General features: G+C 42.2%; 2 protein-coding genes across 2 annotated transcripts; one reads left to right on the top strand and one right to left on the bottom strand.

Annotated features, from left to right (window-relative positions):
• Nucleotides 1-6,793: 6,793 nt before the first annotated feature.
• On the top strand, nucleotides 6,794-9,828 carry LOC308388320 (uncharacterized protein). The gene has a single exon (XM_080868937.1). The coding sequence runs from the start codon at nucleotides 7,315-7,317 to the stop codon at nucleotides 9,007-9,009; it is 1,695 nt and encodes a 564-aa protein (XP_080725063.1). The 5' UTR covers nucleotides 6,794-7,314; the 3' UTR covers nucleotides 9,010-9,828.
• Nucleotides 9,829-10,078: 250 nt separating this feature from the next.
• On the bottom strand, nucleotides 10,079-13,914 carry LOC308388321 (zinc transporter ZIP9). Its single transcript, XM_080868938.1, has 7 exons — nucleotides 13,613-13,914; nucleotides 13,333-13,438; nucleotides 12,952-13,110; nucleotides 12,788-12,856; nucleotides 12,373-12,458; nucleotides 12,155-12,289; nucleotides 10,079-12,040 (listed from the first exon to the last, which is right to left on the bottom strand). Exons 1-7 carry the CDS (start codon nucleotides 13,706-13,708, stop codon nucleotides 11,780-11,782), a joined length of 912 nt encoding a protein of 303 aa, XP_080725064.1. The 5' UTR covers nucleotides 13,709-13,914; the 3' UTR covers nucleotides 10,079-11,779.
• Between the last annotated feature and the right edge of the window lie 1,287 nt (nucleotides 13,915-15,201).

Genomic DNA, 15,201 nt, shown 5'->3' with positions numbered 1-15,201 from the left:
GCCACATGACGGGCGAAGAGAATGGGGCAAATTGTTCTATTTAAAGAGCACTACGCGCACATCGTGCGATCAGCCTTTTCCATTAGCTGGAGACCACACATTTTTGCACTCAAAAATAGCGGCGGGGCCTCAGTCTGTCTGTGGGGCATCGGGTATACCGGCCATTTGCCCGGTGGGCCATGCTAATTTTGCCTTTTAAATGGCCCAATGTTTTGTTGTTGTTGTTGTTGTCTTTTTTTCCTAACTGTGTAAACAGTGAAAGGTGGCGGATTGGACAGATGCTGGCAGACGTGTAAAAATAACTCAGTTGTTTGGTAGTGGCTATGGTGGAGCTTTCACACATTCAGTCAAATTAGCAAGTGGTGGAGGCCAGCAGGTGGATGGGGGAAAGGACTGGAGGTGGAGAGACGCAAGGCGGCCGCCAGTCCGACTGTCAGGTGAAATGAGCTTCAGGTAAGAAGTTATGACCTGCAGTCTATCTGGGTCAAACCAAGTTTAGGTGGAGTTTATTTTCCTTGTGCTAACTTTTTACAGTCAGTTACAATAACTCGTACTGTGTACTAGCTAGCATGATGGAGTTTCTGTACAGTTGGGTGGGTGCTATGATGTTACTGGTGAACTTTATTTTATTCATATGGTTAGTTAGTAGAGCCAACCGTGCCATAAAAAACAGAATCCTCTGGTATTCAGAGTTAATATTATGCGTTTTGTATTGAGCTGAAAATAAACGCGATTTGTCCCGTACTTCAGCTACAATAAAAAAAAAGACAAAAAGCTGGAGTTATTCTGTGTCTTTGCTGCACAGCTGCCTCTTCTTCTCTCGTTCTCCCTCTCCTGCTGCTACTTCAATCATGAAACTGATCAATGATCAGCTGATCGGCGTTTCTGCCACAAGTCCCGTCTCTCTTGCTTGTTTATCTCCCGCTTTGCGCCAGAAAGAGGAAACTAGCAGAGGTCGTGTTAAACAGCAGAAGCGCCTTTAAACTTGATAAGCTGTTGTTAGAATTTATTTAATATCACTTTCTAGTAACAGCTGATGTTTGTTGGAGCCACAGCTGTAAAAGCTGCTGGCCATGATATCGGTTTGGTTATCTGGTGAGAGGGAAACATGAAGATGAAACCAGGAGATGTCCTTACTGAATCATCAGCGCTGAACAGGTGATGGAGAAACAGGTTTACCTTTTAGGTGACATGAATGGGTTGAAGGAAAGCCATGAACTGTTTCTGAGAGACAACTTACACCTTTTCTATATAGCTGACAGCTGGTAACTGTGCAGGGGCGGGTCTAGCAAAGTTTTGCCATGGGGCCAGGTAGAGCATTAACAGGGAAAGGGGGCACAAAGAAATACTTTTCTTTCTTATTCTCATTTAAAATTTCTAGCTTTCAACAAATAATTATCCGAATCTTACAACCAAAGTTTTCATCCGATGTCAAATTTATAGAAATCCATTATTGTACATAGTAAGTTTTTTTCAGGGTCCCAACATAATTTCTTCAGAAGAAAGTACTGTACATGATGCCAGTATTTTCCCACATTTTCTAGATACTGTACTAGTACTTTGTGTAAAATGCCATCGAAAAGTCAGTTAAGTTTTATTCTTTCTCACCTGTCTTTCTGTCTCCTTTCACTTTTAAAAGGTTGCCATGTTAGAAAAAATATTTTGCCCTGCCATGCTGTTTATTGATGTGGTAAATAAATAGTTTATGAAAATATCACTAAATCTGTCATTTATTATTTTTAATATTCAGTAATGGTCATGTCTCACCTCTAGTCTTCTCTGTCTTAATTTCAGGTTTCCACCATATGTTGTAGATAGTTCAGGAAGTTAACTCAACCAAGCAGTCTTTGGGTTTCGGCTAAGTACTGCTTAGAATACCAGAATAGGGAGGATGGTGTAGGTTTAAGTTTATTAGATTGATACATATGTACCAACAAGACAGTGTACATCACTGTCACAACGACGTTTGTTTTCATTCAAAGGCTTTATGGTTTTTCCTATAATACCTGGTGGGCCGGTCTCTAGTCAAAATGCCCGGGCTGATTTTTTGTCCCAGTCCAGCCCTGCCTAAAATTAATGTATATTTATTAGGGAAAAAAACATAGATTTTTCCATGTGACAGTGAGAACATTGAGCTTAACAAGTAAGGTCCAGTTATTTGTTTTAACAAACATTTCTGGCACATCCTCCACATCCTAACACCAAGACTTTAATATTTGAGACTGCTGTTAAGCAGGTCAAGTCAGAAATGAAATTTCATGCTCATCTGAGGCTACAGATATACAAAACCCAATTTACTTCACACCAGCTCATTTCTCATATGTAGGAAAAGGTAAGTTCATTAAATGAAACTTAAAGGCTCTTTGGCTCACGTCTTCATCTGGATGGTACAGCATAACCAGGTTAAGACAAATGCGTCATCTCTACAAAATATATTTGTGAGTGTTTTTCAGTGTTTTCAATTATTTGTTTTAATTTTATTTTTCATTGTTCACTGTGGCCTGGTAAACATTTTATCAATATATATTTCACAAGGCCATCGTTAAATATTTACAAGAAATCAGGCATTATACAGTGTGTAAACCTCAATCCAGTGTGATTTGGATGCTCACCAGAAAATGTAGCCAGATATCAGCTGGGTTTAGATACATTTCAGATAAGATAACCTTTGTTAGTCCCAGAGTTGGGGAAATTCAAATTATTACTGTAGCAGAGTACACAAGGCAGGAACAAATGAACACATGCAGCATACCTGACATCAATAATGCTATGCAAAAATAGAAGAAATATAGACTAAGAAATAGATATGTACTTATATATTTAAGTCTATATATCTATATCCATCTATCTATATATATCTGTATCATTGATCTGTATACATACATGTACATATATATGATGCAATAATACAGATTACTATTAGAAGAAGAATGAAACATTTCATAGTGCAGTGTTTGGGTGTTAATAGTAGCAGGTATTTAGTATTGCACACTGATATATGTAAAGAGCCCAGTGTGTGTGCATATGTGGTGTACATTCACTGCTGTTGTGCAGTGTACAATTTGACAACAGCTAGAGGGAAAGGCCTCCAAAATGTCCCCTTTGCACACCGTGGGTGCAGCAGCCTGTCACTGGAGGGACTGCTTAGTGTTGTCAGAGTGACCTGTATGGGGTGGGAGCTGTTATCTGACAGAGATAACTACCTCCACTGGGTCAAGAGGGCATCCCAGAACAGAGCTAGTTTTCGTGATCAACCTTTTCAGTTTCTTCCTGTCCCCAGCAGACCACACTATAAAACATGGACAATACCACCAAAGAGTCCTAGAAGGTCTTCAGGAGCTCTCCCTGCTCCCTTCCAAAAGACTTCTCTGTTGCAAATACAACCGTCTCGTCTCTATCCTTTTGTGTACATGGACTCTCTGTTGTTACTCCAGATCAGTTTATTGGTCAGATCACTTATATGAGTCAGCTATCTTAATGCCCATTCTCTGGATGTTCACTGGTGTAGGTGGAGTCCACTACCTGCTCCTTGGTTTTCGGAGTGTTGATCTGGAAGTGGTTCTGCTGGCACCAGTTGGAAAAAGTCCTCAGTCAGTTTCTCTGTATTCCCTGTTGTCCTGTTGTCAGTAAAGTACACAATGAGGAGATGCTGTCATTGCCCACTCATTGTTTCAAAATAGAGATAGCCTACATAGTTCATACATATGAGAGACTGTTATGAGTCAATTAGGAGAAAGCGTTAAATGAGCTGTGGGCCACTGCTGGCACTGTCATCACATTGGAGGGTCACTTTAGTTTTCAAGTAGTATAAAAACAAACAAGAAAAACCCCACAAATATTTCAGAAAATGTAGTGTTTTGTTTGTTTGTCACTGAATAGTGTTGGAATAAAGTGTGAAAATTGTGAAGGATTAAAATATTCCAAGAGCTCAAATTACTTCACCAAAACATGTTTCAATCATATTTTATCAACACAAATTTCACAGGTTTATTGAATATGAATAACTCGTGTAATTCAACTCAATTGTTCGAGCTCGTGCCAAAGCAAAACATCTGTGTGCAACCAATGTCGACTATTAACGGTTGGCGCCGCTTTGGAAGCAGAAACTGTTGGTTTGAAAGCCTTTAGTGTCTCCTTGTGGCGGGACTCTTATACTGCACTGCAAGATGTCGAGCAGTGTCAGCCGTATGCTAGAAAGTGATACATTAAAATTTCTGGGGTCACCATGAAGAGCTTATGTCCTTTCTTGGTCAGTGTGTAAAATGTGGCACAGCAGAATGAAGAATACTGATGGGCAGGGCTGGACTGGGACAAAAAATCAGCCCGGGCATTTTGACTAGAGACCGGCCCACCAGGTATTATAGGAAAAACCATAAAGCCTTTGAATGAAAACAAACGTCGTTGTGACAGTGATGTACACTGTCTTGTTGGTACATATGTATCAATCTAATAAACTTAAACCTACACCATCCTCCCTATTCTGGTATTCTAAGCAGTACTTAGCCGAAACCCAAAGACTGCTTGGTTGAGTTAACTTCCTGAACTATCTACAACATATGGTGGAAACCTGAAATTAAGACAGAGAAGACTAGAGGTGAGACATGACCATTACTGAATATTAAAAATAATAAATGACAGATTTAGTGATATTTTCATAAACTATTTATTTACCACATCAATAAACAGCATGGCAGGGCAAAATATTTTTTCTAACATGGCAACCTTTTAAAAGTGAAAGGAGACAGAAAGACAGGTGAGAAAGAATAAAACTTAACTGACTTTTTGATGGCATTTTACACAAAGTACTAGTACAGTATCTAGAAAATGTGGGAAAATACTGGCATCATGTACAGTACTTTCTTCTGAAGAAATTATGTTGGGACCCTGAAAAAAACTTACTATGTACAATAATGGATTTCTATAAATTTGACATCGGATGAAAACTTTGGTTGTAAGATTCGGATAATTATTTGTTGAAAGCTAGAAATTTTAAATGAGAATAATCTGTTCAGCGCTGATGATTCAGTAAGGACATCTCCTGGTTTCATCTTCATGTTTCCCTCTCACCAGATAACCAAACCGATATCATGACCAGCAGCTTTTACAGCTGCGGCTCCAACAAACATCAGCTGATACTAGAAAGTGATATTAAATAAATTCTAACAACAGCTTATCAAGTTTAAAGGCGCTTCTGCTGTTTAACACGACCTCTGCTAGTTTCCTCTTTCTGGCGCAAAGCGGGAGATAAACAAGCAAGAGAGACGGGACTTGCAGCAGAAACGCCGATCAGCTGATCATTGATCAGTTTCATGATTGAAGTAGCAGCAGGAGAGGGAGAACGAGAGAAGAAGAGGCAGCTGACAGAGTAAAGACACAGAATAACTCCAGCTTTGTGTCTTTTTTTTATTGTAGCTGAAGTACCCAAAGTGTCGGCTGTAGCCCCCTGGGTGGGGTCACGTAATAATAGAAATTCTGTTTGAAATTACTTACAAGTTTGCACAGATACATGTTTAAATAAATGTATTTTATTTATATAAAAAGTGAGTTAAAAATTAAAAAAATGGAGATGGTTAAGATTGTGATGTTTCTCTTTACTCTGACCTACATTTACTGCTCTTGTAGTAAAATATGTGTCTCAATGATTGGACTTAACACTTTGCACATGACTCGGTAGCATTAGCGCTTTATACCGACCAGCCTGTGTTGTTTGCTTTTTGAATAAATTTTCAAGGAAAAGCATCAGTCTCTCTTGTATTGATTGCAGATTGGGTAGGTCCTTGCAGATTCTCTGGTTTTTAAGTGGACTTTTTATGTTTTAAAAATGGAGTTCATCATTTGGTTTTCTCTTACATATTTACACTGACCTGCTTACTATTGCTCAGGTTATCTGTTGGGAAAATCTGCTAATAGACTGGTTGTCTTTTAAAAGATCCTGGGAACTTCTGCAACTTCATGTAACGGTAAAAAGTGTGACAACCAACCCCAGTCTACCCCATACAAATGTGTGTTTTTTTTTAAAGATATGTAATTAATTAATTATTGGGATGTTTTTACTTTTTTTTTTTTTAATGCACAAGAGTCCATGAAATGCTTTTAGCTAATGCAGCATTACATGTCATTATTAAAAACCAAAATGCAGGTGAATAATATAACAATGGGTAGTCTGCTAGAGATTCAATAAAATAAGACAGGCGCACACATTTATAGCTTGGTATGTGAACGCAGAACAAAGAGGAAGTGGCACCTACCTGGCAAACTAGAAAGAATGAGTCTTGTTAAGGATAACCTTTTGCTCAGGGGGAAATTAGTATTTTATGACAGCACCCAATCCAAAATGCCTTCTGGGATGTTTATTCAAACTGTGGTGTATTTACCACAGAATATAAAAATCTCCTATATTCTTCAAAATCAAAAAGTCCAGGTTACAACTCACAAATAAAAAATTAAAAACTAAATAAGTCAACATGTATAAAGACAATAAAAAGTTCAAAATCGAATCTTACCCAACCCAGCACTGCTGGATGAGCGCATGAACAGCAGGCATGTAACTTGAATAGCTCTAATGTATTTCTACTTGATCTAAGTAGGTCTAGGTCATGCTATTTTCAGTTTTGGCTGTATTTTGTTGAAAAAATTGTTCTTTTCACTCCATACTAATTATTTGAGCTTTCCTTACTTGTTATTTTGCAGATAAACTGCATTGTCATACATACAGCGACGCAGGGATATATAATCATTTAAACTCATCAAAAGCAAACAGCAACAGCAAATTCAAAAGCCCATGAGCCACGCATCCGAGTCCCAGTTATATATAGTTTAGCATTTTAAAAGCTTTCTCTTTTGATAAACATGGTGGTGATTTTAGTTTGTGGCAGCAGCTAAAGCTTGGCTGAAGCAGACAGTGAGACTGGAAAAGAAAAAAAAAATCAAGACGTTGCAGTGATCCAGGGAAAGTAAACCTGAATGAAACGCTCTGGTGGGATCCTAAGTGAGCTGTGCATAAATAAATCCCTGTAAACCTCAACAGACTGACCCTTTTTTAAATCCATGCTTGACTGCAAGCGTTTATTTAACACGTTCCCGTCTGCTTAAATAAAGTTGGGTTTTTTTGTTTATTATTCGGCCTGTCATTGCTCACAGTTGAGGTAAAGACGGTTAATGAAATACCGACTGTTATTTGTCCGCGAGGAAGTAGCTAATCCCCTGCTGACCTCTCTGTGCTGCAGACCGTGCGGAAGCGCTGCTCGGTGTAGCACCTGTGAGCCTCAGGACCTCCGTATCTGGCATCCATTAATTTAGCTTTTTAGTTTTAGGATGGAGGAGCTGAGGTGCAGCTCCCCTGTGCTTAAGTTGGACCTGAACAACTTCGACTCTCCCGGAGCAGAGAGCAACCGACACGTCTTAACGAACTCTCGTTCGCTTGAGTCTTGCGCTCGGCTGGGTGTAAAACCGGTTCAGCTTTTAATTAAATCTCTAAACGACTTCACTGCTAAGCAACAGGACACGCCGTTTGAGACAATGAGAGTCATGCATGAATCTTATGAAAAGGAGAGGCTGAAGACTTTACAAAAGTGCGGCCAGGAACGGCGGAGGATTATCCAGGCGGCCGGGGACAGGCGGCCATGCAGCAGTAAAGCCTCGGGCTTGGAGGTGTTGCCTGACACCAGACTGGAAGAGCGCTCAACAGAAATGCCCTATGCAGATCTCTGCTCTGAAGAGAAGGCTGTTAGCAGGTCCTCCTGCTCTGCTCCTAGTAAAAGGGATCCAGAGAGGAGCACATTGTGCAGCTTCAACCTGGGAGACCTCATACACTCCCCAGCTACCGAGAAGAAGCTGAAGAGGCTCACCAAGAGCATCCAAAAGCAGATGTGTGTCACAGTATCGGAGAGAGACCAGAAGATAGCTGCTCTGATGCTGGTGAAGCATGAGGAGGAACAGGCTCGTTTGAAGCTCAGCCAGCAGGAGGAATGGGAGCGACAGGAGGCCCGCAGGCAGGAGGAGGCCCAGCAAGTTCAGGCAGAAAAAAAGAGGAGGAAGAAGCTGAAACGGAGTATGAAACGCTGGAACGAGGAGCTGGAGGCCCGCAGGAGGCTGAGGGAGCATCGAGAAAAAGAGAAAGCAGAACAGCTTAAGCAGGAGGTGCTGCTGCAAGAAGACCGATGGAGAAGTCTAAAAGAGGAGGTGGAAGTGTACCGCAGGGCAAAGATGGAGGGTACACAGGAGGAGGCGGAAGAGCGCAAACGCTACCAGGAGAAGCTGCTGACCGAGAAGGAGGAGGCGGGGAAGAGGGAGCGAGAGAGGGAGAGACAGGTGGCAGCGGAGAAGGAGGAGAAGGTCCTGAGGAGCAAGATGCTGAAGGAGAAGGAGGAGCGGAAGAGGCTGCAGGAGGAAAACCATAAAGAGCTGCTGAGACACATCTTGCTGAAACACCAGGTTGAGCTGCAGGGGGAGGAAGAGGAGGCGCAGAGGAGGAGCACACTGGAGAAGAAGTTGCAGCGCTCCTGCCAAAGGCGTGCCAAGTCTGTAGAGGCACGACTCGAAGAGCTTCGGGAGCGGGCTGCCCGGGAGGAGGAGATGAGTCAAAGAGTGCAGCTGAGGGCCGAGCTGCAGAGCGTCCAGCAGCTCACACACAAGCAGATCCTGGTCCAGCTGAGCCAGAGACGCATGGAGAGAGCCGCCCTGCACGCCTCAGCGCAGCACAGACGCAGAGCTCAGAGAACCCGGCAGAACAACAAACACAGGCAGCTCTGCCACCAGAGGCTCAGAGAGGAACTACAGAGAGAGGAGGAGGCGGCGAGGAGAGTCAGAGAGAGCCGCATTTCCACAAAGGAGCAGAAGAGGGAGCAGCTGAGAAGGCAGCGAGAGCAGATACAGGAGGAGGCACAGAGGCTGGCTCGGGCCTCCTTTCACATGAGGGAGAGAGTGAGGCAGCAGACGCACAGCCGGACCTTTGATCAGATGGCGCTTGAGGCTCAGCTGACTGCGTCTTTAAACCGCATGAATCTGTGAACTCTATTCAGACTCTGTTTTGCACCTGTACACTCACCCAGAGCTGCTTAGAAAAGGATCTGCAGTCAAATAATAGCTCCAGAGACTTGCAGAAATACTGAGACACATCACTGTTCTCTGCACTTTGAATGTAAATGAATTTAAATTCATTATAAATGGTCCCCGAGATGCAAGGGCCCTTGAACATCATATCAGAGCTGTTCTTAAAAATCATTTTTGGCCATTGTAATGACAGACACATGAACATTTGGTGATTTTAATAATCCAAAAAGTCAACTTTTTATTTGATAGAGTGCAGTAGCTGGGATACAGTTTCAAAGACTTCCAAACGGTTTCATTTCATTTTATTTAGTTGAGGTTAACTGCTTAGATCAGCAAGACCTCTGAGTGACCTCCTGTCAGGGTAAACTTTACAGGCACCATTGTTTCCTCAACCATTTGTGTTCAGTACTTCACAGCAGTGTATTCATTTATATTTGACCCCTGGCTAGTTCTTAAGCCTGAGATGAGATTGATTGTGTAGCAACACATTATATGCAACCCACATTCAACTAGTGACAACAAATATAACCATCCGGCACTTAAAGATTGATGGCTAGAGCGTTTAGCTGTTAGTAGACTGCAAATAAGAGGGGAGGGGATAGTCTGCAGAGGTTGGAAAGGAAAGTGCAGTCCTACTGCAATGCTCTGAATGAGCTATGAGGACACGAGGCAAGAGTTAATGTTTGCTAGACCACGGTGTTGCCTGTTTTCCTGTTAGTCTGACTACTGTGTGTTATAAAATCTTTATACCACTTGAAGATTTTTATTACGTGCAAGATTCAAACAGAACAACGCTGTATCACTTTAATGCTAGGCCATAACAGATGTTTGATTTCACCATTAGCAGCGTGATCATGTGTGCCACATTTTTAATAATTACATGAACTGTAAACGGGAGCACTTCCTGTATTCAAATTGGGGTCACATGTAGGACAAATCATCAAAGAACTCCAAGGAACTCTCTTTTCAGACAATAGTAAAGAAATCTTTATTCTCATGGCATGGTGTTCAACTTAAAAAAAAAAAAAAAAAAAAACTCCAGCAAATGAGCCCTGATCAGGGAGTTCATAAAAACACTGGATTTTATTCTAGTGGTGTTCCACCAATGGCAAGCTTCCACCGAGGGTCAGAGTGGAATTTTCCACCAGTAGGAGGAAACAGGAGTCATCAATATTTATCAGACAAACAAAAATTTAATAAGCAACACTAGACAGCATCAACCACAGACAGTGATTTAAGGCATTCTTGAAGACAAAGTTTTTTTTAAAGTAGTTAAAATCCAAGTCCTCGGTTGAATCAGGGTATTTGGTGGCCTGTCATTTATAAACCCAAAAACCTTCCTTTTGGCTAATACTCCTTTGTCATGTCTTCTGTGGTCACTTCCAAAGGTTTGTAGAGCAGATGGGTTACATTTATGCAAACCTAATTGGTCTCTAACCTGTGCATGTGTTTTCATATGGGTTCATACATGAACTGTGTTTAGAGCTTAATGAATAAAGGACAAATTTAAGTGTAAAATATCTTAACTTTGGTTTACAATACAAAAACTATTAAATTAAAATTCAATCTCAAGATATTTAGTGTAGCTGTTAAAAGGGGAATTCTGCTCCACACGTTAAACATAAGTAAACAAGCTTTAGGTCAGTCGATGCAGCAATGTACAGCGTTGTGTGACGAAAACAAAAAAGAATCAAGTATAAAGTAAATAAATAAGCCATTATAAAACCAGAAGACATTTCACGTGTTTCAATATTTCACATGTTGCACACACTAAAGGAGCTGAAAGAAGGAAAGTAAAGGTAAAAATTGCTCTAACTGGCAGTGAGTCAATAAAACATCTGTAACCTCCAGAATCTGCTTGATAGTTCTTGATACGTACCTCACCTGCTGCCAGGAACCCGTCTCCGTCTAACGTATCACCTAACATGAGAGTTGCTGGACCAGTTTACCGGTTGGTCTTCTCATTTGGCTGCAGTTATTATCACTTCACATTGAGAGGTTCAAACCTTTGCCCCTTTTCTGTGTTTGGATGTTCTCCGCGTGTCCCTGGTTTTGTCCCAGCCTTATTCCACACTGCACAAGCATGAATGCTCAGTCAGAGATATGATTCTAAATTAGCGTTAGCTGCAGCTGTGAGTGCGAACAGTTGGCCCGCGCCTCTGTGATAGCAGACAGACGGTAACCTGTCCAGGCTGCCTCTCACTCAACACGATCCCCACCATAAACCAACTCAGACAAACAACATTATAAAAAAAACTTTGTAGTTTGTGTTATTGCACATTTATAATCTGAAAATCCGGCCATATTTTCAAACTCTTAGCCGTAAAATATAATAATATAAAGTGTACGCCCTAGAGACCTTATTTTCTAGGTGAGAGAGTATCGAATTATTTGGTTGTTCCTGTAAATCTATTCACCTTTCAGGATATTTAATACCTCAACATACCTTCAGCGGACCGTGACAACAAATGAGAACTGTTTCTGCTTCCTCTGAATGGAAACTCAATTCAGCTATGAAACTATAGTTACCCGATTCTTTATCACCTCCCGGAAAGCTTTTTGACACCCAAACAATAGCCTGACACAAATCCAAGTTACACTGAAATAAGAGGACCAAGGTAGACTCTGTCAAAGCCTATTTTGTCCTCTGATCATTGTGGCATACAGTACAGGTGCTCAGAGTTTTCCTTTCACCCCCTTTTAAAATAAATTGCCCTCATGTTTTCTTTTAGTCATCGTGCAGTCCGAGGGCCAGCAACATCGGAAGCCCCACACCGATGATGAGGGTGAGGCTCTCCAGGAGCCCCAAGTGTCTCTGCTGGTGGGCTTCGGCTCCAGACTGCTGCTCGGAGTCCAAGGGCAGCTCATCAGTCCTGCTGCTGCTGATCTCAGGGAGAACATGCACCGTGGCCACATAGAGAAACGTCCCCGCTGAGAAGAGCATTCCCACTCCCGTTGCACTGAGCTGATTCTCAGATGAGCTTCCAGACTGCAGACACAGCACACATCAAGTTAAATAACTCAGACCCAGCAACCGTCTAGTCACTGGGATTTAATGCATCTCCTTTCAAGCAGACACGACAGTCAGATTGTGCTTTCTTACTGCATATAATATGAAGTAAGTGGCAATAGCAACTATAGGCGCTGCAGCTGAAAAGGCCAGTAAGTGTCCCTGAATGAACTTCTTCTCGAGGCCTCCGTGCATCAGAAAGGAGACCAAGCCAAAAGCGGCGGGCGCCTAAACAGGAGACGGGAAAGACGGTCAATGGCATCGTGCTCGTCACCCAGACATCTGTTCATTTCAATGAGCCGTTCTCTCACCTTGTGCAGAATCACAGCAAAAAACACTACAACTTGTACTGTCACTTGACCTGTAGCCACAGCAGCACCCAGAGCAAATCCATCAGCTAAAAGCAAACAAAGAGATTATTACTCTATGGTACAGCTACTTCTTTTATGTGGATTTGTATAGGTCTCCGGTCTTTAAGATCTGCATCATGGATGATTGTTGTTTGATTTGTGACTGCTGTCAAGCTTGGTTGTCCCCGTTTAAATAACTGTAAAGTTAGATCCTGCAGGCTGTGCTGCAGAATCACATGCTGAGTCACACGGGGGCATAAGGAACGTTTCCTTATAAACTTTCCACCCCTGTGACCTCGAAGCCAGTGAAACAGTGCGTCTCAAGCAAAAGCAAGAGAATAAATATGCAGAGGAGAGGTTTGGCTGTGTCACGTACCTGCAGCGTGAATAACCAGGCCCAACGTGGCTGTGAAGTGGACGCTGTTGGACAAACAAGTCGTCTGGTCTGAAATTAGACATCGCACACGCTGAGGTGGTTAACAAATCTGTGGAGGCAACACTCTGCAATGTAAAGCTGGCGTGAGAGTTCTGATAACTTGCCGCGTGTGGAAAGGTAGCTTCCTATCTGATCGACGACAAACATGAAGGTGAACCCGAGCGTCAAAGCCACCCCAATGAGGAACCGAGGTGGGCCTCTCTCTGCCACGGTCCCATTTTCTTTACTGGAATTTAGACCGGATGACACATCAGAGGATGACGCTGGAGACGGAAGATGAAGAACAGAAAGAGCTTTTGATGAGCTTGTTTTTGTTGTTTTTACAGAGAGCAGCTTTTTCATCTGCCACCTGCCTCATCAATCATCTGGAGGCTACAATCAAACACATGCAAATTTGGTGGGTTAGCACACCCACATAAACACAAAGCTTGCACAGCAACCATTCTGCTTCGTTGTCATGTGCATGTTTGAGCTTTCCTGCTCACCTTTCCACGAGTCTTCCAGCAAACCCACTCCCTCTGGGATGGTGATGGCCAGCGCTGTCCCACACAGCAGACCTGCCCCCAGGATGGAAACGAACTGCAGGCTTTTCTAGGGTTAAGACACGTGATTTCAGCAGATGACTGAGATTCCCCTCACAAGTTCTAGTTGTTCAGCAAGTTTCCAAAACAACAGCCTTGCACATTATGAAGGCACGACAAATAAGACAAGATGAAGTAGATCCAGACAGTCCGCTATAAACAAAGACTGTGGGAAATCACTTACCTCAGACAGTCTGAACAACAGTGGGATGAATCCGAGGAGAAAGGAGCCTACAAACATCGCCACAGATATAAATGTAATAATCAGCCCTCCGTCCATGGCGACGACTTCTTCCTAACACAAGTATTTACCCGGTTCGCCCCTTTGCTTTCATTTCAGCGTTAGCTCCTACTGAGATCCGGGACGGTGTGCGTTCTCATTGGGTCGCTGGAGTTTAATCTCTACCATCAGACAACACCAGAATGCTGTTCTGCCTTTCCACGTCGCACCGCCGTGGCCGCCCCCCTCGTTTGCTACACAGCTGCTTCCCAAGCAGCAGCACCAAGTGTCCGACAGCGAGAACTGCAACCTGAGTGGAAGCAAAACTCCATTCCTCTGTGCCCCAGTTAAACATAACCCAGGCCGGTTTTGACAGGGTGGGTTAAAAGGTATTTTCTGGAGAGGTTTTACGCGCCCATCCTACACTGTAGGACAACAAAGGCGTTAATTGCATCTTTTAGGGCTTCGATTGCGCAATTGTTCACCACCCGTTTTCAGTTTGGAGTAAAATCTCAATCTCAACAAAGTACTCCCAGACCACACTAAGTGGACACTATAAAGAGCACAGTGAGTGTGTTAAAGACGAATTCCTTCACAACGCGAGGCTCCTGATGGAAGAAGAGGGAGTGTAGGTCACTGGCAGGACAGGTTACATAAGAAGTCGATACACTCCTTTTTGCATACCACTAATATAGTTTAGTACGTAAGTAAAGTTTGTAAGTTTTATGTCAATTGCTATTAAAATAAAGCACTGTGCAACAATTAAAACACGCTATCAAAAGAGAGAGTAAAACACAAGAAAAATGTATAGAGGGCCACAAGTGCCAAAATAAATTACATACAAATTAAAGAATTAAATTTCATTTATTCATTGAAATTGGAAATAATTCTTATAAATGAAATGAACAGATGTTTAATTATTTAAATATTTATTCATTTTCAATTTAAATTAATTCACTACACATTTAATTAATATGTTATTTTCTGTATTGGCCTGCCATACAGTTCAAAAGTGAGAAACAGATTGAGACAGAAAGGTGCTTTAGTTTGAGTGTTTCAGAAATGGCTGAATAACCATCTCTGGGGTTTACAGAAAATGGTCAGAAAACGAGAAGTGAGCAGCAGTTCTCTAAATGAAAATGTTTTGTTGATGTCTGAGCTCAAAAGGAGAATGACCAGGCTGCTTCGAGCTGACAGGAAAGCAGTAGCAGCTAAAATAACCACACGTTACAGCAAGCACAAGACCAAAGTGGGCGTCACTTCTGTCGGCTAAGAACAGGAAACTGAGGCTACAGTTTGCACAGGCTCACCAAAATTGGACAATAAAAGAAGGAAAAAAAAAAAAGTTGCCCGCTGGCGAGTCTTGATTTCTGCTGAAACATTTGGATGGTAGAGTTAGAATTTGGCATAAACAACGTGAATGCATGGACCCATCCCGTCTCATATCAAAGGCTCAGAGGTGGTGGTGGTGGTGTATTTTTTTGGGCACACTCTGGTACCAACTAATCCATTTAAACAGCACTATCACGTCAACACGGACCAAAACCTTTGAG

The sequence above is a fragment of the Rhamphochromis sp. 'chilingali' genome (genome assembly GCF_963969265.1).
Source record: "Rhamphochromis sp. 'chilingali' genome assembly, chromosome: 20".
Lineage (NCBI taxonomy): Eukaryota > Metazoa > Chordata > Actinopteri > Cichliformes > Cichlidae > Rhamphochromis > Rhamphochromis sp. 'chilingali'.
Note: the sequence above shows the minus strand (reverse complement) of the source record. Positions and strands in the feature narration are given on the sequence as shown.

Bases quoted from the DNA above. Each gene is read 5' to 3' on its own strand.
- LOC308388320 (XM_080868937.1), top strand. From the start codon at position 7,315: ATGGAGGAGCTGAGGTGCAGCTCCCCTGTGCTTAAGTTGGACCTGAAC.
- LOC308388321 (XM_080868938.1), bottom strand. From the start codon at position 13,708: ATGGACGGAGGGCTGATTATTACATTTATATCTGTGGCGATGTTTGTA. The intron at 12,857-12,951 runs GCAAGTTATCAG...GTCTAATTTCAG, and splicing joins AAGCTACCTTTCCACACGCG to ACCAGACGACTTGTTTGTCC. The intron at 12,041-12,154 runs GTAAGAAAGCAC...CTGTGTCTGCAG, and splicing joins CTTACTTCATATTATATGCA to TCTGGAAGCTCATCTGAGAA.